This window comes from Thamnophis elegans, chromosome 10, assembly GCF_009769535.1.
Source record: "Thamnophis elegans isolate rThaEle1 chromosome 10, rThaEle1.pri, whole genome shotgun sequence".
NCBI lineage: Eukaryota > Metazoa > Chordata > Lepidosauria > Squamata > Colubridae > Thamnophis > Thamnophis elegans.
The window spans coordinates 24,922,804-24,944,121 of record NC_045550.1 but is presented as its reverse complement, the minus strand read 5'-3'; the positions used below and the strand labels follow the sequence as shown (position 1 = coordinate 24,944,121).

Genomic DNA, 21,318 nt, shown 5'->3' with positions numbered 1-21,318 from the left:
AGCCATGCTGTTAAAATAACCAATCCTCGGTCCATGGTTAAAATAATTAACGATGTAATTATATGAGTTGAGCTGGCTAACTTCAGGACAATTTTGGCTTTCTGCTCCCCATAGGCACACCAGCCACAAAAGGGAATAGAATATGTTTTAAAATCAGTTGCATAAGCTTATTGATTCAAATTTCTCCTACAATTTTTCCTTTAATATGCCTCTCAAGCCTGGTACAAACTGTCCAGAGATCATTATAGCTGATACATAACTTTCTCAGAGAAGCAAATGAGGAGACAACCGTGTCCTAATTGGTTGAACTGGTAAAAATGTACTCTATTATATTTCTGTTATATGAAGGGGTCATGCTTAGGTTAGTGTAAATTAATACAAGAAAAGATAAAAGTCAACTCAGAAAGACAAATGGAATATTTACAACTTATCACAATTTATCCATTCATTCCCACCATCTACTAGATATTTCTCCTCCAATAGTACTTGGGCAAATATCATTTGCCATTGGAGGAATGAGCCACAAGAGCACAATTTTAGGTGCAAGTTTAAGAAGGGTCGATAGACAGTCAAACTCCCTCCCGTTGGAACATTGATGGAAGGATGTTAGTAGATAAAGAGAAAGTTGTTGGAGAGAAAGTCAAGTAAGGAGTTGAATTAATGAGACCTTATTTCTCCTTTCTTCTTAGCAGAAGAGCAAGCTGGACTGCAATTGGCAATTACCAATTTAGCCAAATCCAATCATTATTACAATTTTAAATTTTAAATCCCTTCCTGATGTTCCATTCCCCCCCCCCCCCAAAAAAAAAAACTCTCCAGAAAATTATGCCTGAAATGTGTTTTGGGTAGGTCCTATTTTTGCTTTCTGAGATTTGTTGTTTTCTTGCAGATGTTTCATTAACAAACTAGGTAATACCAGTGCTAGTAGGAAGTGGGGTTTGCTCTCATTTCATTTATTAGTGACTTGCCCTATTAGTGTTGGTATGATTGGTCTTGGTGATTCCTTGATTGGACTGTTGTTTACTGTTAGTTTGTTTTGCAGTTCCTTGGTCTCCTTTTTCATGTACTCCTAGCCAGTGTGTGCCTTTCTTTGATACAGAAATGCTGATCTGAAATAGAATTCTTCCTCATCAGCTTGGCATGACTCCTTTCATTAGTCACATCTTCATATAAACTGATCATTCTAGCATGACTTTTTAATCAAGGTGATCAGTAGGTAGTCGACAATCATTGTTTCCTCCTATAGTTTATGATAATTTCAGGTACCCAGCAGTTTATCTCATGTGTTAATATTGTTCTATAACAACGGTGAACTCTGCTCTCAAGTTTCTAAATGGACTTAAACTGGACAGTTTTAACTTTCTAGCTGTGAAATGTGTGCTTTGGACTCCAATTTCCTTATTAAGAACAGAAAATGTTCAGACTAAATTTCACATTCAGAAACTTTAAGTACAATGCCTTTGTTTGGGAATTATTTTCTACTGTTATTTTGTGTTTGTAATAGTGTTGTCAGATAACACATTTTTGCCTCAAACTATTTGTGTTCCCAGCTTTTACTACCTTGGTTACTCTGTTTAGCTGAAAAGAGATTTAAAAGAAGATACATAATCCAGGTTGTTACTATACTTTGGTCTGCAGGCAGTGAATCTAAAATGATCTGTCTTGTCCTAAGTAACTTGACATAACATGTATTGTATCCAAATAAATATAATACACTAAGTTGAACCTAGTCAAGCTATTGCAAATTATACCATACATGGTTCTGCTTTGTGTACCATCAGCAAAATCTAATATTGATTTGTTGATTTTTGTCCTGAAAACAATTCATTTTTCATACTCTTGTTCCCACTTAAAGTGATCAGTAACGGAAAAAATCCCTGTTGTTATTGGTGAACTAAAACAGAAGTTTTCTTCCCTGTGAAGTATAGGTTTTTCATTAATGAAGTTGAGTTTCTTATTTACATTGGTTATAAGTATTGGTTTATAAAAATAAAACTGTATTTCATTTTTTAAATTCTTCCTTTAGCTCTGATTAATCTGTTGAAGTTCCTCATGTCTAATGAAACAGTTTTGCTGGCAAAACATAACATCTTTACTTTGGCTCTGATGGTGAGTATCTATGGAAAGAAATGAACCCTACCAAGGATAGCAGTAGCAATAGCAATAGCACTTAGACTTATATACCACTTCACAGTGCTTTCCAGCCCTTTCTAAGCAGTTTACAGAGTCACCATGTTGTCCCCAACAATCTGGCTCCTCATTTTACCAACCTCGGAAGGATGGAAGGCTGGTGCTCAAAGCAGCCAGTGATCAGCAGAAGTAGCCTGCACTACTGCATTCTAACCACTGTGCCACCGCAGCTCATAAACAACTCTTGATTTTTATTTTATTTTTAAAGGAACCTTTTAACATGGACATGAAACTGCTGGCATCGAATGAGTTATTATCAGTATGTTCATGATACCCTACTATCCTGCCACAGGCTAAATGGAAAATGGGGAGAAAGTATGGAGGCTTCCCTGGCTTAGTTGGGGAGAAATGGGCTCAGACTCAAACCAGTGAATATAGAATGGTTGCTGGTTCAGTAGTCAACTGATCCTGGAATGATATCAACCTTGGCACTTGATGGGTTTCTGCTCCGACCTGAAAGACCAGACTCACAATCCGGGGATCCTTCTGGATATATGGTTTCTGCTAGCCTTTGTCCAGTGCAGTTGATATAATGTCTCAGCCAGAACAAGATAAGGTTATGTACACCCTTATCTCCTTGTACTGAATTATTGTAACTCATTCTAATGGGGCTACCCTTCATAAACTAATGATATATTAATGTACACTCTAATGGGCCCATTACATTCTAATGGGCACATACATTCTAATGGGCCCATCCTTGAAGACTATCTGAAAATTAATGTGCTTACTGGGCAATCCCAATGTACCAGCATGTTATTCCGCTGCTGATACAGCTGCATTGGTTACTGATGTTTTTCCAAGTTTCTCAAAAAGCTTTTGGGATATGAGTATCCTAGAAATCATTTATCCCAAGTAAATTGTCCCTATATGAATAGGGAGGGTCTGTTAAAGATCCCCTCTTATCAGCATGTTTTACAGGAAGGGGTACAGAGATGGGTATTTTTAGTGTTTGATTCCATCCTTTAGAACAGTTTTCCCCAGTGAAAACAATGGCTTATCTCAAAATAGCTAAAACCTGGGTTTCTGGAAGACCTTAGTTGATTAGTTACTAGAGGAAGAACCATGGTACATTTATTTATTATTGCTTACAGTTTTATTTTTATATTTATATGAGTCCCATGTAGATGGTTTAAAGACAATGAGTAATAGTTTATTAAATTTATATGGCCCCGACTCCCAGCAAATCTGGACAGTCTACAGTTGTTAAAACATTTAAGAACAAAGAACAACAGTGCAAAAGATCAATGACAAATCAAACCAAACCACACCACACCAGAACAGAACAGAAAGGAAGGAAAAAAAAATCAGTCATTGCTGCCAAAGGCCTGGAGACTGAATTAAATCCAGGACAGGAATATTCCCTCCAGAAACTTTTTTTAGAAGAAGAAATGTTTTAATATGTACTGAATTGCATTCTATATTATGGAGGGCTGTGTTTTTATGTGTCACAATTGAAACCCATAAAAACAATATTCCAGATCTTCTTCATATTCTAATAGGAATGATCTTAATGGTTCTAGGCCAGGGATGTCAAACTCACGGTCCACGGGCCAGATGCGTCATGTGCTGGCCATGCCCACTCCCGTTTTAGCAAAGGGGGAAAAGTCATAACACATCATGTGATGACAATGTGATGATGCCAGTTTGACACCGCTGCTCTAGGCAGACTGGGAATGAAACTTTGGAATTCTATTTGGGGCTTGTAAATGAGGAAAGAGCTTATTGCAGTGATTTGTCTTTAAAATGTTGATTGCTAACCTGAAAATCCAAATGTTTCATAGCCGGGCAGCCAAGAAGGTACACTTTGAATTGTAGTAAATTGGAGAATGTAATTTTATTTTTTTCCCTTTGAAATATTTCCACTTATTGCTAGCAGTAGAGGGTTTTTTTTAATTTCACAGCAGAGATGCTTAAGCTCCCACTTTTCTCTTCTAAAGTGCTTACTAGGATTAAAATGGTGGAAAATAGCCACTCATGTACAGCAATTCTGCGGTGAGGAAATTTCAGAAGTTTAGGGGCCATGTGTAGTCTCAGAAATCGAGAGAAAATTAAGAGAGTTGAAGAAACGGATTATCTTTCTTTTCATTTGTTTTCCACATAATTGACAATACAGGTACAACTGTTCTTAGATGTTTTTCTTTATATTTTGAAATTTCTTTAATTTTGGCTTTTGATTTATGCTTTTACATAATTGTATGTCCCTTAAACTCTTGAATATATAGAAACAGCTTGCCTGTTTTTAAAAATGATTTTAATTTACTTCTAAGCTGGTACACATTCAACCATGCAAATTTGCCTTTTTGGTGAATGATATTTGCTCTTGTTGTTATCATGGGTGACTGTAGTTTTCACTTGCTTAATAACAGTCAGGTCCTAATGAATTTGTCAGGGAAAGAAAGTAGACTTTTTAGATATGAAGGCTAAGTGATCACTTCAATACTTTTAACGTTAGGATATGTTGGTTTAGATGTGTTAGTATTTTTATTTATTTAATAACCTTTTAATTTGCCTAGAGAATTCCTATTTCTGTTTGATTAAATAATAAAATGAATATATTTTTATTCAGTAATGCCTATAATCTTTTTTTTAAGGTGATAAACCTGTTTAATATGTTCATCACTTATGGAGATACCTTTCTTCCAACTCCTAGCAGCTACGATGAGCTATATTATGAAATAATCAGGATGCACCAGAGTTTTGATAACCTCTATTCCATGGGTAAGTAGCGTTAGGTGACTTGACTTTATGTTAATGTAACATTTGTATAAGTGTGGCTAAGAGCAAATAATAATGTATGATTGCTCTTCAGTACATGTTTGTCATATAGTTTTAATTAACCTTTAATACACAACTGTGAAATAACCCTTCAAAAGATATTCCAGGCTAAAGATATGTTTAAAAATGGCTCCTCCTTAAGCTTATATAAATAATAGTAAATAATACAGTAATATATAAATAATATAGTCAAGGGATCAGAGAATCACCTAGTGCACTGATATGGCTGCTGCATGTGAAGTATGCTTGCTTTTGTCTCCTGGTATATAATAATTAAATAGTAGCAAGAACACACCAAGTTCATTTAGAATGATCCTATATGGTGTGTGTAGAATGATCCCACTTGGGAAACTATGCCTTAATCTCAGATCAGAGAGTAAGCCAAGCTCCCAGAACCATTTAGCTGCAGGGAAGTCTCATTGTAAACATGAAGACAGGAAGTTGTCCTTTCATCTTATTCTGATGAAAGCACAGTAAGAAATTGTCTCCAAAAAACATAGAGCGTATCATGGAACCAGGTCAGTGCTTCAAAGTAATGTAGTCAGAAACAGCTTGTGTAAATTGGAAAGACAAAAAAATAATGCTATCCAGAAATAATATTTTTGGATAAGGAAGTAAAGATGGCAGAGCAGGGCATTTACTATTGCTATGGAGGAGGTGGGGCAGTTTTTCTGTAATTGGAGAACTGGTTTCCTTAATGGAGGGCCAAAACTATAAACATGTGATAAATCCTTTTCTCTTTCTCCTCTTTTTGACCTGTAATTCTCTGATGTACAGCCCTATCCCCCATTTGCACTCATGCATATAAAAGTCATCACCACATTTGTCCATCTTTATGTAGTAAATCTTAAGATCCCGAGAAGTGACAATACCACTTTGTCAATCCATTTTCTATGAGGTCACACTTGGAATACTGTGTCTAATTCTTCTCATGATACAAAAAAGATATTGGGACCCTAAAACCGTGCTGGCAAACCTATGACACGCATGCCAGAGGTGACACGCAGAGCCGTCTCTGCTGGCACGCGTGCTGTCGGCCCAGGTCAGATCTCTGTGACGTTTCTTTCATGAGCTTCTGTTTCCCTGCTGGTTTTGGGCCTCTGCTGCACATGCACACATGTTGGAGCATGTGCATGTTTGTACTCGCACACCCACCTTTCAGTTTGGGCATGTATGAGCATGCAGTTTGGGCACTTAGTGTCTAAAAGGTTTGCTATCACTGCCCTAGAAAGTGTTCAGAGAAGAGCAGCAAAGATGATACAGATCAGGAGGCTAAATCATATGATGAACAGTTGAGAGAGCTAGGAATCTCTAGCCTATCAAAGAAAGATTAGGAGGGATATGATAACTGTACTTGAAGGAATGTCATAGAAAATGGATTGACATAGTCTCCAAAGCACCAGAAGACAGAAATAAACAAGAAATAATGGATAGAAACATGTTAAAGAGAAATCCAGAGAAATCCAATCTAGAAGTAAGGATAAATTTTCTGTTCAATTAGTAAATGGAATAGTTTACCTCCCGGAGTTGTAAAAATTTTCAAAAATAGACTGGACAACCATTTGATTGAGATGATATAAGGCAGTGATGGCGAACCTTTTTTGGCTCATGTGCCAAAAGTGGGGGGAACGCAGGGGGGGTCATGCACGGGTATGCCACACATGCGCATGTTTTCCCCCTCTGTGCGCATGTGTGCACGACAGTGCTCCCCCCTGCTTTTGGCACTCTTTTTTTGCCCTCCCCAGGCTCCAGAAGCTTTCTAGGAGCCTGGGGATGGCAAAAACAGGCTCCCTGCCCCCTCCCGGAGGCCCGCCAGAGGCTTCAGGAGCTTCCCTGAAGCCTCTGGAGCACGAAAAGCCGGCCCAATGGGCAAACCGGAAGTTCAGGAATGGACCTCCGGGTTGCTTGTAGGGCTTATGGAACCCTCAGGGGCATCCAGGAGGCTTCCCTGAAGGCTCTGGAGGGCTAAAACCAGCCCTACAAGCAAACCGGAAGTCCGATTCTGAATTTCCGGTTTGCCCGTAGGGCTGATTTTTCGCGCTCCAGAGACTTCAGGGAAGCTCCTGAAGCCTCAGGGGGGCAAAAAATGGCCTCAAAAGAAGGCTGAAGTGAGCTGCCAGCACGTGCATGCGCGCTGGCCAGCTAACAAGACAAGCCTTGTGTACCCTGACAAATGGTTCTGCGTGCCACCTGTGACACACATGACATAGGTTCACCATCCCGGGTATAAAGTCTCCTGCCTTGAAGAGGAGGTTAGACTGGAAGACCTCCAAGGTCCCTTCCAGCCCTATGATTCTATGTTCTATGTACACTACTATCCTTGTACTTCCATTGCACCTCCTTCAATTCAGCTTAGAAGTATTTGTATTGGGATGTTGAAATAGTAAGGTAGGACAAAGTGGAAGTTAAGAATTCTGTAACTAACTTCCCATTTCCTGGCTGCCAAGGAAACTATGCTAGTTTAAAGAAAAATATGGTTCCTCTAACTTAGAATATTAAGGAGATAGTAGTTTAATGATTAATTTAATAATTTATATATTTTCAGCAACCTTATCTTCTACATGTAGCATAGAAAGCATTCATTGTGTCTTATATATCCAGACATATTTGGAAATATATAAGACCTGTATATTAAGTGTTTTTCTATGAATGTACATATTCATGTTGGGAATTACACAAAATACACATGAATCTGAATGTTACATTTTTTTTACTGTCCCTGAAGTTTCCCAAGTATGTGTTTCTGAAATTTGCCAGCAAAGCTATGACACAGAATATCACAATTTTCTGCTGTTTAACAAGAAAGCGGAGAAAATAGTATATTAAGATTTCAGTAGCCTTAAGACACCTTCTGTATTCTATTAAAACTCTAATCATAACCTTTAACTGGGCAAAACGGTGCATGGTACGGCAACAATTATTGAACCAAGGTACCTCAAATAGACTAACTTAGAGAATGTGTCCAAAATCTGCAACCCATGAGTCCGGAAGGAATGAAATTTGTGAAAGTGGTGGCTGCTTCAGTGCTATTGGCTGCTGAGATGATTGTTTTCAACATTCTGTGACAGTTTCTAAGCCAATCTCTCTGCCATCCAGCATCAACCACTTACCACCCTGGGAGGGAGGAAGGAAGATTTATGATTCTGCTTGCTAGATTTCCACAAGGAAATGGGGAAGCGGGCAGGAAGTTGGAACTCACTTCTTCTACCAATGACTTATCCTCGTGACATTGTTTCTCTGTTTAAGTAAAGAAATATCTCTGAAATGATGACCCAACACACTACAGGTTGTCTTCGTTACTTTTAAATACCAGGTCTCTTCCCATCCAATTGCCCATAAAGTATAAAAGATTGACTATCCTGTCCCCATCTTCTCCAATAATAACATATCATATTGCCCCATCCCTGTGAATGCTGAGACAGCTTTAGAAAAACGGGGTGGGAGGAAATGCAGTCCCAAGCCACAAAAAACTGGAAACTTGAGCGGCAGTCAAATAGGTGTCACAGGGTATGTTTTTCTTTCTTTCAGTTCTGAGGCTTTCTACTAATGCTGGCCAGTGGAAGGAGCCAGCCAGTAAGGTGACTCATGCATTGGTCAACATAAGGTAAGAAAGGAAAAAAAATGTATATTTTTTTCTTTATGCTTGTTCATTTTTACAATTTTTTTAAACAAGGCACATTTTAGATTTCTCAATGCAGGTTGTGATACGTGAAAGGCTGTATGCATGTAACATTAAGTCTATTTTCTGTAATTTTAAAAGTGAATAAATGGGTACATACTTCTCCTTATTAGCAAGTATCTTGGCTAGTAGTTTGAGGGTTGGAGGTTGGGGGTTTTTTTGGTAAAAAAAACCTAGTAACTAGTATTGCCAATTTGCTTGGAGCAAATTGGAACATAATAATTCATGTGACTCTTTCATAATGGTCATATGTTATATTGTAAAAATATCCTCAAATCAAACGCACTCCTGAAGAATACGTGAAACTTTTCAGATGGTGATGCTTAGCAAACTATTTGTAGGTGGCCCTGAGTAATCTAGCTGCTTTTAAAGGAGGTGTTGAGCCATACATTTATGTATCCAAGAAGGAAGGCCACCGTAGAGCAATATCCTTGTTGCTATAGTAACCCGCAAGACAATTGGCTAGAACTTTTTCCTGTGACAGCATTTGCTTATGAATGAAATCAGTTGTCACTCTTTTAGGCCAACAATGGCTAACAGTGTCACTCTGTCACTCTCAGTCCTTTCACTTTGGAGAGATAATCAAATCAAATCAATACTTGTTATGGTCGTAAACATTGAAAAGATAAATTTATGGCTCAACACATCCTTAAAAGAGCTATTAGATTGAGCAAGTACTCTGCCAACCATCACTGTCTGGAACCTCCCCCTTTCCCCAGGGATCACATGTGGCTTTCATCTGTTTACACTATCATTTTTATATTTATTTTGTGTGTTTATACACCATGTGTTCTCAGTCAAACTAGATGCCAAGTGTATTGGATTCCCCACGGTAACACAAGCAGCATTTGATTGCAGCTTTTGGTTATGCTGAACACACACTTGCTTTTACACTGTTTCATTCTCCTTAACACATCTTATCTCTGCCACCATTTCTCATTCTGAGACATGGCAAGGAACAACTTGAGATGAAATGCTTTTTGGATTCAGCATAGAATGGCTGGGTTTAAAAAGCAGATTTATTGGAAAGGACTCTGGATACTAAATATTTCTGGGAGACAGCGAATTATATGCATGTAAGCTTTCCATCTTCACCATTTCCAGTTACAACGCCTTTGCAATCCATCTGGTCACACAATAATATTTTTACAACTGCCAATGATTCTGACCCTGGGAAGATTGGGGATTTATTGGTGTGGGGTGAGTAAAACAGGTAGAATTGGTCAAGAAGAGAGCGACAAAGATAGATTGAAAGTAACTGCATCATCAGGCATATATCTGAAAGGGAGGGGAAGTTGCCAACAATTGTTGCTTTGACTTTGGAAGCAGAGCCAACCTCCACAGAAATGAAGATGAAAAATTTCTCCCTTATCTGCCTCTTTGAAACCAGAGAAAAAGGAGGCGGATCTTTGTTCCTTCCAAACACATTGAGGGGAAATAGGTGGAGAATTGAGAGGAGAAGGATGTAGAACTAGAATTTCTTAGTGCAGGAATACTAATTATGTCAACTACTACAAATTGCTTAGCTTAATCTAGCACCAAAATTTAAAATCACAAGGCTAAGAATCACAGTGAGAGTCAATTTGGTATAATGGTTAAGGTATCAGGCTAGAAATCAGGAGACCACCATTTCTGAGGAAACCATGCCAAGAAAATTGCAGGGACTTGCCTGGACAATTTTTGAGAATTGGACATGATGGAATGTAAGAAAAAAATGTACTATAGTTGTCGAGCTATATAAAAAGCCTAAAAAGCACAATAATTAACGGTTGTAGGTGTAAGAACAATTTCATGTTGGCAGAGGGCAATCGACTGTTTACAATGGATGTGTCCTTGTATACAATAAAATGTGCTGAGTGACTGTAAAGTGTTTTGTTAGCGTATGCCAAGATCAAGCCAAGGAACAGAACCTTTCCATGGAAATGTTCCTAGAATAGGGAGTCAAAGCAAAGTGAAGGATGTTTGCCGGAGGAATGGTCAAAAAACAGTCTAGCTGCTATTTCCTTTCACTGACATTTATTTACACTAATTGATTATCTCTCTGGCAATGGGGAAGCAGATATTAAAGATATACGGCAACTTTTTTCCCCACAACTCAATAGTAAAGGATAGATCTTTTAATAGTGTAAAATGCTAGTATAAAATGCTAATTTGAGCATTTTAAGCATTTTATAATAGTATAAGCATTTTTTTTTAGGATAAATGTTTTATTTTAAACACATAAACACATCAACAAAAACAAACACATAACATTAAAAACAACATAGGAACAATAAGTTCCATCGTATATCATACAGCAGTTTCGAATCGGTTTCTTTGCAGTTAGTGTTTTCCCTACTATACATTTCTATCTGTCATTCATAATCTCCTTATTCGTTATCCATTTGTATGTACATTTCTTTATTTATTTAAACTTAGCTACTTATGACCAGATATTATTTACCTATATTATGCTAAATATTTTTACTATCATTTGTTCTCTTATATACAGATTATAGATATACATTCACATAATTATTCTTTTTCTTTGCCATTCTTATATTATTATTATCCCATTTGGAAGGTTATAAGGTATAGTTTAGAATGCTTTGTTTACCATCCTTTGCACCTGCCAAGACACCACCTTGTTTTCTCTTTCTTTTCCTTTCTCCCTCCCTTCCTTCTCTACTTCCTTCCTTCCTAGTCTCCATCCCCTTCTTCTTTCCCTTATCTCTTCCCTACTCCTACCCTTTTTCTTCTCCTTCCTACCTTCTCTCCTTCTCTTTCTTTCTCTTCCTCCCTCCTCTTCTTCTTTTTCTTTTTCTCTCCCCTCTACCCACCTTCCCTTACCTCATTCTTCTTCCCTTACCTCTCCACCACTTTAATTTTAAGCATTTTAAGCATTTTGATGTAGAATGAAATGAATTATTTTCATTCTACATCAGGAATCTTAATTGCTATCACCAATACAGTAACAATTAACTGCTTAATGTGATTTGAATGAGAACTTGATTTTCATCTATGATTTTTGTGTGAATTAACAGATTCTGATTGTGTGCGTTTTTCATGTTGCAAGACAGAATAAGTATATGCTATATGCATTTTAGATTTGATTCTTAGTTCTTTTGAATAAGGCAGTTGCTAATGCTTTTAAATTCTACAGTTACTATAGTTCGTAATATTTAATGCCTGGCAAAAAAATGTTAAAAAGCACATCACAATTATATTCTCATTGAGTGAACATGAAATTATTTACTCCATTTACAAATTCAAAAGTAGACTATTTGATAGATGATGGAGTTGCATACAGAAAGACTCTGGGATTTCACTAATATGCACTGTTCCACAATATATTTTACTGTCTCCTTTGGAGCACTACAGCTACATTCCGAAAGGGAGAGCTTTCCCCATTTATGGAGGAGACTAAAACACCTGCCCGTGCTGAGTCCCAATCTTAATAAGAATTGACCAGGACTTACGGAGTCAATTGAAACCTTTTGGTTCAACTGAAAGCAGGGAATGTTATGCCACTCTGGAGGAGAAATAGAGAACCATTCTTATATCAAGGCCTGAAGCAGATTGAAGTTGTTATCCAGCAAATTTCTGGCTGTCCTAATGAGTGGATGTCAAGAGCAAAGCCTTTTCCCTATAACAGTGGTTCTCAACCTTTTCTTCCCCACAGACACCCCCCCCCCTTTAAATACCTTCTTTTAATGGACTTTCTTCTAATTGGTAATTTTTTGAAGGTGATTAACTTAACCCTATGATTAATAGATACAATTGCTACATTATTACTATAGGGCAATGTTATCATTTTTGTGCCATTTTATTTTATTTTTATTATAGAACATAAATTTGGCTAATAAAGTCTTTATCATTCAACCTGGGGTAATATATTAATTACTTCAGCAATCATATTCCTCTTTGCATAGCCAGTTCTATTTGGTTTTTCATCTCAAACTCAGTTTCATTCTGTTCTGGTTGGCCTTTTATGCAGACGGGACTGCTGTTGTAAAAGAGATAAGATAGAGACTGTTATTTGAGCCCTTCTCCATGTACGTAATAGATCTTAAGTTGTCCAGTTATGTTGACAGTAGAGTTATGATTCTCTTGACATTTAAGTTAATTTTCAAGTAATTTATTCTGAAGAACTTGTGAGTTCACCAAATTATAATGGGGCAAAAAAGGATCTTATATTAAGATACACATATCTCAAAAGCTGTATCTATTAGACATGTTAAAAATTTAAATTGACATTTGAATTAGTTTCTGTTGGGGAAATTATTTCTGTATGTACAATTGTTAGTGAAATTCTAAAAAGTAAGTATATACAGTAGCACTTTCTTGTTTCATACCTATCCCAGTGTCCTGCTGCATAGACTTACTTTAGAAATGAGCACAAGTCCATCATCAGCACAAGTATGAATAGCCATTTTCTGAGGCCTGGTTTTATGTTTGCTTTTCACTTTGATCAATGTTGATAATTATATCCCTTTAATCAACTTCACTTAGTAGCAATGTAATAACTCATCTTAAATTGTTCACTGAGGTATACTTTAACAGTAATGACCTCTGGCATACTGTCACTGATAATCAACTCAGGCTGAACTCAAACTGTAGAGCAACAAAGAACAGCCAAAAAGCAAAAATGCTGGTTAGTATTGCTTTTAACCTTTTCAAAATTATGGTTGAGATTGTGTCTAGAACAGATTCTTAAATGCTATTAAATATATGAGATGCAGCATAATTTTTTTTCCTGAAATTGAATATGTTTTCTGTTAGAAAAGTTACAGACATAATTTTCTTGTTTTGGCTGTTTGCAAAACAAATCTATAGGGAATATCAACATCCCAGAGTATGTATTATTTTTCAGGAAAAGGTAAGAGGAGGAGAAAATAATCATTTCCTCCTCCTCCTCCTCCTCCTCCTCCTCCTCCTCCTCCTCCTCCTCCTCCTCCTCCTCCTCCCCCCCCTCCTCCCCCTCCTCCTCCTCCTCCTCCTCCTCTTCTTCTTGATGGGAAAAAGGGTAGTAGATAGTTTGCATTTAATGATCACTTAGGCGTAATGAATCAGAAAAAATATTTTTGTTCAGCCATTTCCTTCTACATTCCTTCAGTGTGAAACACAATATTTACATACAACTTTGACTTACAACAGTTCAATTAGTGACTGTTCAAAGTTAAATAGCACTGAAAAAAGTGACTTACGACCATTTTTCACAGTTACAATCTTAGTAGCATCCCCATGATCCTGTAATCAAAATTCAGATAGCGAGCAACTGGTTCATATTTATGAGTGTTGCAGTGTCCCAAGATCATGTTATCACCTTTTGCAACCTTCTGACAAGCAAAGCTAATGGCGAAACTAGATTCATTTAAGAACCAGGGTACTAATTTATCAACTGCAGTGATTCACTTGAGAACTGAGGCAAGAAAGATCATAAAATGGGGCAAAATTAACTTACTAATTGTCTCACTTAGCAACTGAAATTTTGGGCTCAATTGTGGTCGGGAATTGAGGACTACCTGTACTGTCTTTGTGGAATTGTAGGCCTGTGGCATCTTCCCAAATTAAGATACTCCTAGAATAAATATACATTCTTAGTTCTGCTCAGAATCTTAATTCAGGTTAACAATGGACTAGAACTCCTTCCCCCCAAATGTTGATAAGCAGACATCATAATTTACAATCACAGTTATAAGATTTATGATTCCTAAGATAGGCAACAGGAATTCATGCCCCATTTTGAAGTTGATGAAATGAAGAAGTAAGCAGTAATCTTTCAAGGGTATTGTTCACCAAGATAGAATATGCTAGGATCCAAGGAATGTGCCATTTCTCCATTTTTCTAATGCCATATACTTTGAAGAACAGCCTTGCTGATAAACTACTTAAATAAACTTTTGTTACATGTAGGTGTAGGACTCTGCTGGTCAATAGGAGCAAGAAAATATCTAGGATGCTTTTATTATCTAGCTCTTTAAATTGCAGTGGTGTTACTTTGATTATATTTATATCTCTACTCATAAGTTTGGGGCAGCGCAGTGGCTCAGTGGTTAAGATGCTGGGCTTGTCAGCTGGCTATTTGGCAGCCCAGGTTCGAGACCTGAGTGTTGTGCGGCGGGGTGAGCTCCTGCTGACCTAGCACTAGGGAAAGGTTCACCGACAAAACCGCGAAGCCCTTATCCGTGCCGACATAAGCGCGGAGGGCAAATCCGCGCCATCCGAAGCGCTCAGCACCCTAAACCTAACCCTAACCTAAACCTAAACCTAACCCTAACCTAACCCTAACCCTAACCCTAACCTAACCCTAAACCAAACCCCTAAACCTAACCCTAAACCTAACCCTAACCTAACCCTAAACCAAACCCCTAAACCTAATCCTAACCCTTACCTTAATTTAAATCGGCTTTCTGTAGCCACGCTGTTTTAAAGTGCCCTTCTGTCGCTGCGCTGTTGTCGCCGCGGTGATGACGTCGCGGTGATGACGTCACGGCTTTAGCGACGTGGTTTTGTCGCCGCTATTTTGACAAGCGCGGTTTTGTCGGGCCACGCTAGGGAAACACGTAAATGCAAGTACATAAATAGGTACCAATTTGATGGGAAGGTAACAGCACTCTGTGATGTCATACTGGCCACAAGGCCACAGAAACGTCTTCAGACAGCGCTGGCTCAATAGCCTTGAAATAGAGATGGACACTACCCCCTCTAGTGAGCAATAACTTAGTGGAGTAAAATCCGCAGGGGACTCCTTTATTCATATATTTATATCCTTATCGTTGCCAATATAAACTTAAACATAAAAATTCATAACTTGCCTTGAGGGTCTTCCTATTACAGTGTTTGCTAGACAATCAGTCTGTTTTTCCTGTTGAAGCAGTGTGATGTTCTCCCAGGAGTATAAAGTAGATTAAATCTGTTCTCATAGAGTATGTGTGATATCTCTCTCTCCTCACTCTGTTCAATGATATCACATCTGTTTCACTGGATTCTGTAGGCAGCTAGACCATGGTTCTGACAAATGTTTGTACATTAAAAGGAATCCTATGAATTATAAGCTTTAAAGGAAATGACACTGATCTAAATATATTGAGAAAGATTCTCAGAAACAGGATTATAATTAAAGCTACATAGAAATGCAGCATAATTTTCTTTCAATACTAAGAACTCTGGGTAGTGCCAGTCATTTACCATGCTATGCTGATCAGACAGAATACTGTGAAGGGTTCAACCAAACTCACAGCCATAATGTAACCTGCAGAGCTGGCTGGAGAATTCTGGGAGTTGAAGTCCACAAGTCTTAAAGTTGCCAAGTTTGGGAACCATTGATGTAACCTATATGGATATAAAGTTCACAAGAGCCTCATTTCTTAACTATTTTTGGATGTAATTAATTTATAGTTAGATATTTCTAAGCAATAGATTAAGATTCCATTTGTTGAGTTATTATTTTTCATGGATTACAAAGGAATTTTAAAAAGTTTTAAAGACTTAAGAACTTTTGCCAAAAAGCTGAAGAAGTTGAGTAAGAAAGTTTAAAACAGATAAAGGGGACAGTTATTTTGAAAGATTATTATTACTTAATTATTGATGAAAGAGTTTTTGAACAAATTGAAATTAAATTAGATAAATGAATTAGACTTTTGTGGAATAAATTTTATTATTAAAGAGTGTAAAAAATTGATGGATTTTACAAAACAAAAGATCAGGGTAATATGAGCCAGATTGTGATGCTGACTATTGCTTGAGCAATTTGCAGAGAAAGGAATTACACCAGATTGGCTTCTACTTTTGTCCAAAGTTTTCATTTTAACAATTTGTTTTACATCTCTAGATACTTGTTTTACATAGCTTTCCATCTTAACTTCTTCCATCTTGTCTTTCATCTTTACAAATCTTTAGTCCGCTTTTTTTTAGCATCAAGTGAGATTGAAATGAGGCAGACAGTGTATTACTGGGAAACCCATTGGTTGCATTCACCTTCCAGTCTCATTTTTGCATGTCAGAACAACATAGTAACAAGATTGAATAACAAAATGACTCCTTTTTAGTGGATAAACATGGTGAGTTATAGCTCCCCAAAGATATTGAACATTACTATAAGGCTTAGTTGAACTATTTTACAACTTAATCCCTGCCACCAAACCCCAAAAGTAATAAAAAACCAAAAAGCACAATCATTTTCAATTCTGTTCCACCACTTCACCATGTCACTAGCTGCATTCCTTGGGGCCCTCAGCAGCTGAATAAAGTATTAAATGTGAGACCTCTAGCTGTACAAAGTTTATTCATCCCTGGTCTAGAGCATGTAAAGCAAAGCTGTACCATTCAGAGTCCAGGAAGACAGTGACAAGAATATGAGACTAATATTGCAAAGTTTACAATCAAAGGGCAGAGTAACAGTACTGGGGACAGAAGGAAAAGAAATTTGTCAGTTCTAAGAAAACTGTGAGCTGAAGAATTAATCAGTAGACTAACAAATAATTTTAGAATTGGAAGTGATTCAGTGAACAGATGCTATTCTTCCTGACTCCAGCCAACAGAAGGTATCTTCACTTTCAGGAACAAGATTTTGCTACTCAAAGAGCTCCTGTGGTCTTTTGCTTCACAGGTGCTAACTGTTAGTATCTCGCTCAGAGTCTAAAGTAAAAATATTATTTTATGTTTCATAGTATTGAATAGTGATCCCTGTGAGAGTTCCTAATCCTCAGGTTGGAGATTTGAATGGTTTCTTGCAATTTATTTTTCTCAGACTGCAAGGTCTTGCCTTGACTGGTGGGAACTCCAGCCATGACAGTAAACAGTATATCTATTCCTTAATGGAGCAGCTGACAAATTAGGTATTTAATGGAAGCTTCCCAGAGCTACACTAAATGCTGGCCAATTTTGCTTGTCTCTACTGTGGTGTAGCCAAAATTATAGCTCTTCCTGGCATGCTCTTTTCCATGGGGATAAATCGTTGATGAATATGAAGTGAAAGTCTTAGCAGCCACTGCAGGATGGCTCACTGAAGTTATTGCAATCCATCAGATTCACTAATCACTCAGAATACTTTCTTCAGATTTCTGTGAAGAAGAACAAGCCTTGAATTTTGTGCTTGCCATTTGCTTTAGTTGAGTTTTTCGGGGAGCTACCTAAAGCACTCTGCCTGGATGCTGTTACCAAATGCAATAATTCTATTACCATTTCCCTTGTCAAATCTCATAGAATCTCTTGATAGTCAAGTTATTAATGAGGGGGAACTATGATTCAGGAGGATTAGAATAATGAGCCAACAGTTTCCTCTTTCTCTAAACCAGGGCTGTCAAACTCCTGCCCCGCAGGCCTGATGCATCATGCGCTGGCCATACCCATGCCCAGTTTAATGAAGGGGGAAAAAGTTCAAATACATCACGTGATTCTGCCATGACGATGTGAGTTTGACACCCCTGTTCTAAAGGAAGATGTTTGTTCAAGCCCATATTACGAGAACACCTGTTTTTCTTTCATTTGATTTCTTTGAAGACAAAGACATACTTGATTTCTGGTGACTATGTGACTATAACCGTGTAGCTTTCAAAACAACAAAACAGAATGGTTTATCATTGCCACCTTTCAGGATATTTTTCAGTATCCCAGACTACCTTACATCTTATATGTTAGGAATATAATTCTAACGGTTGGGTTGGCAATATATAAATCATGTAACAATGCTATACCTGTTTCTTTAAATCATACTGTAAAATGTGATTGGTTGCTGTTTTCCTCAATTGGCCATAAGAGGGAGCCAGAACACAACTGTTAGTTCTCTGTTTGTTAGATGCTGGGCTGATCTGATCTGAGTGCCGTGAGGTATTGTATGTTTTGCAACTGCTAGCAAACTTTGAGTTCTGAACTAATTATATGATACTGGACTATGTTATTTGGATTATCCCTTAACTGAAATACGTTGATGACTGACTGTCTTATCCGTGTATGACTTGGACTGTTTGACGGACTCTGATACCTCTATTTCCACGAAAGTAAAAGCCTATTTAAACTGCAGTGTCTCTGTATGCTGGTTTGTGTGTTCTCCAACACAACTCTAACAACGCTTCTCTGAACGTACTCGCTCTCCCAACGGGGAGCTCACATAACATTATAGGAGAACTGGAGTGGGGTGGAAGGCTGGAGAAGAAGCTGAGATGGTGATGCCAGGTGCCAGTGATCAGCAGGAAAAAGACAAGAAAACTTTGTTACCCTTTTCAGATTTGTACAAACCATTTCCCCCATATTTCTGTACTGCATGGCCTTGAAACAACCTACTGATTAGCCTGAGAACAGAGCTGTTTCCTCAAGCTGTAATGTCAGGAAGAAGAAAAGTAAAACAGAGACCCTGCAAGCAGAGCACTGCCTACACATGTACAGCTGAAGCTGGAGGGCCTATTGAGACAGTTGGTGAGAGAGCAGAAGAAAAGCCTCAAACTGCTGTTGCCAGAATGGTTTTGTATTTTGATCACTACTTTCAGATCTGGACATCTGAGACTCCAAAGAGTCTATTTCTGTTTCCAAACTGTATCCCCAGTGCTCAAGAAACAGGAGAATAAATTTTATCAAGTTCTTTACATCTTTGGAGACTGCAGCATTTCTTTTCCATTTTTTCTGATCAGCTTCCCACCTCACTCTGTACAAGGATCTCTGTCATAAAGTGAAATCACACAGAATTCACCAGTTTGCATAAAATTATGAGCAGGAGACTTGATTTAACATCATATACAGGATCAAGTGTTAAACCTAACACAATATTCCAGGCTGGACAGCCTACCTGTTTCAACAGAGAATATTTTCCTGAAACAAAATCATACTTTACTATAAGTTTCCTGGATTACTCCAGCTTCTTGGTTCTACATTATCCTAGGCTGTTGGGAAAGGGAAGCTCCTATTCTTCATCCAGCCTCTTTCCCTAACTTCTCTGTAATTCTGCCTTAATTTGAAAATAACCAAAATCACATTTTGTCTTTCATCAAATCACATTCTTTGTTGGTTTATTTAAAACATATGCTTTATAAATATAGCTACAAATATTGTCTTATATTGGTTAAACAATTATACAGCTGCTTAGATTATTTTTTTTCTTTTTCTTTATTTTATCTTCCCTCCCCCTCTATCACTCCTCTCTCCCAATACACTCCCTCCCTTCCATCTCACCCTCCCTCCGATCCTCTCTCCCACCCTCTCTACCCCTCTTTCTTCTTTCCCTCTGCTCCTCCCTTCGGTGTATTTCTACTATCTATCAATATATTCAGCTTCCTATTTTTACACTAGAATTAAAAAAGCAACAGTATATAAGTGCAATCATGTTACTTTAAAATCTAGCACATACTATATTTCCCCCCCTCCCCCCTTACCCCTAGGACCCCACCTCCCTTCCCCCCTCCCGACTTCCCAGAGCCTGTACACGGTATAGCTTTTTATCAACACAGTCTAAAATATATTAAAACCAAGGAAATTAGAAAAAAGAAAAAAGAAAAAAAGTCAATAAAATCTCTGCGTTGAACTCAGCTTCTTGCCGTTACACAAACTTTAAGCAGTTTACATTATTCCTAATCTTAGTTATTTGATTACCTGCAGGATTTCCCTAGAGGTTATTGGTTGGTTCAACTTTTGCCTGTATTCTTCTCTAACTAGGGGTATTATCTCTTTATCTAAGTATCTGTCTATATCTAAACCCTTAATTTTGTCCCCTTTGTACAATTCTGTAAAAAAAAATTCCCGGAATGCCTTTTAAATCTCCTCCTGTTGAAACACCTCCTTCCCTCTATAACACAATTTGGATACATTTCAAATTTTTCTTTTAATTTCCTCTTCCAATTCTTTTTGTTTTTGCCCTTGTTTATGTCTATGTATTTTGTTTATATTCATCAGTACTCCTCACATATACGCTTTACTTGCATCCCCTACAAATTCCATGAATGTACCCTTATTCATATTCAGAACAAAGTATTCAGATAGCAATTTTTTACAATCATTAATATACTTTTCATACCTAAATAAACTCTCATTCGACCTCCAAGGCCTTCTTGCCTGCACTACCCTTCCCAATTCTGTCCAGACTGGGTTATGATCCGAAAGGACCCTTGCCGCAATCTTTGTCTTCTTCACCCTAGAAAATAAATCATTAGTGATTAGTATAAAATCAATCCTTGAAAGGGATTGATGTCCATCAGAAAAAAGGGTGAAGTCATATGCCTCTGCGTTTCTTTCTCGCCAAACATTTCTCAATTCGAAGTCGTCCATCAAGTCTTTTTCCCTTCTAGAATTAGGTCTAATGCGATATATCTTCCAAAGGGATCTGCTTCAATTAGTTCAGCCTTAATGTCTTTTCTTAAGTATACAACTATACCATTTTTCTTTTCCGTAGCAGAGGTCACAAAATATTGACCAAGTTCGGGGTTGAACAAATATTTTTGATCAGTTGATTTGATATGAATTTCTTGCAGACAAATTATATCGTTCTTGAACTGTTTGAGATAGTGAAATATTTTCTTTCTCTTCTGTAGAGAGTTCAGACCACAACTCCTTGATCAATGGCCGGTGATTATTGAGGTTGTTGCATTGTGCCTTGTTTTCCCATTCGTCTGGTAGTCATAGGGCTAGATCTTTGTTCCCTGACCCCTTGCCCTTCTGGAAGGAGGAAATGGTGCTTTTTGTCTGGTAGTTGTGTGATTTGCTGT

The 21,318-nt window shown here is 37.7% G+C and overlaps 1 protein-coding gene across 5 annotated transcripts in view; it reads left to right on the top strand.

The window, feature by feature from the left end:
- Nucleotides 1-21,318, top strand: part of ARMH3 (armadillo like helical domain containing 3) — a 154,200-nt gene that overhangs the window by 53,400 nt on the left and 79,482 nt on the right. For all 5 annotated transcript variants that reach the window (XM_032225543.1, XM_032225546.1, XM_032225547.1 and 2 more), the window contains 3 exons: nt 2,027-2,109; nt 4,785-4,911; nt 8,497-8,572. In XM_032225543.1, coding sequence (XP_032081434.1) covers nt 2,027-2,109; nt 4,785-4,911; nt 8,497-8,572 — 286 coding nt within the window. The remainder of the gene's footprint in view (nt 1-2,026; nt 2,110-4,784; nt 4,912-8,496; nt 8,573-21,318) is intronic.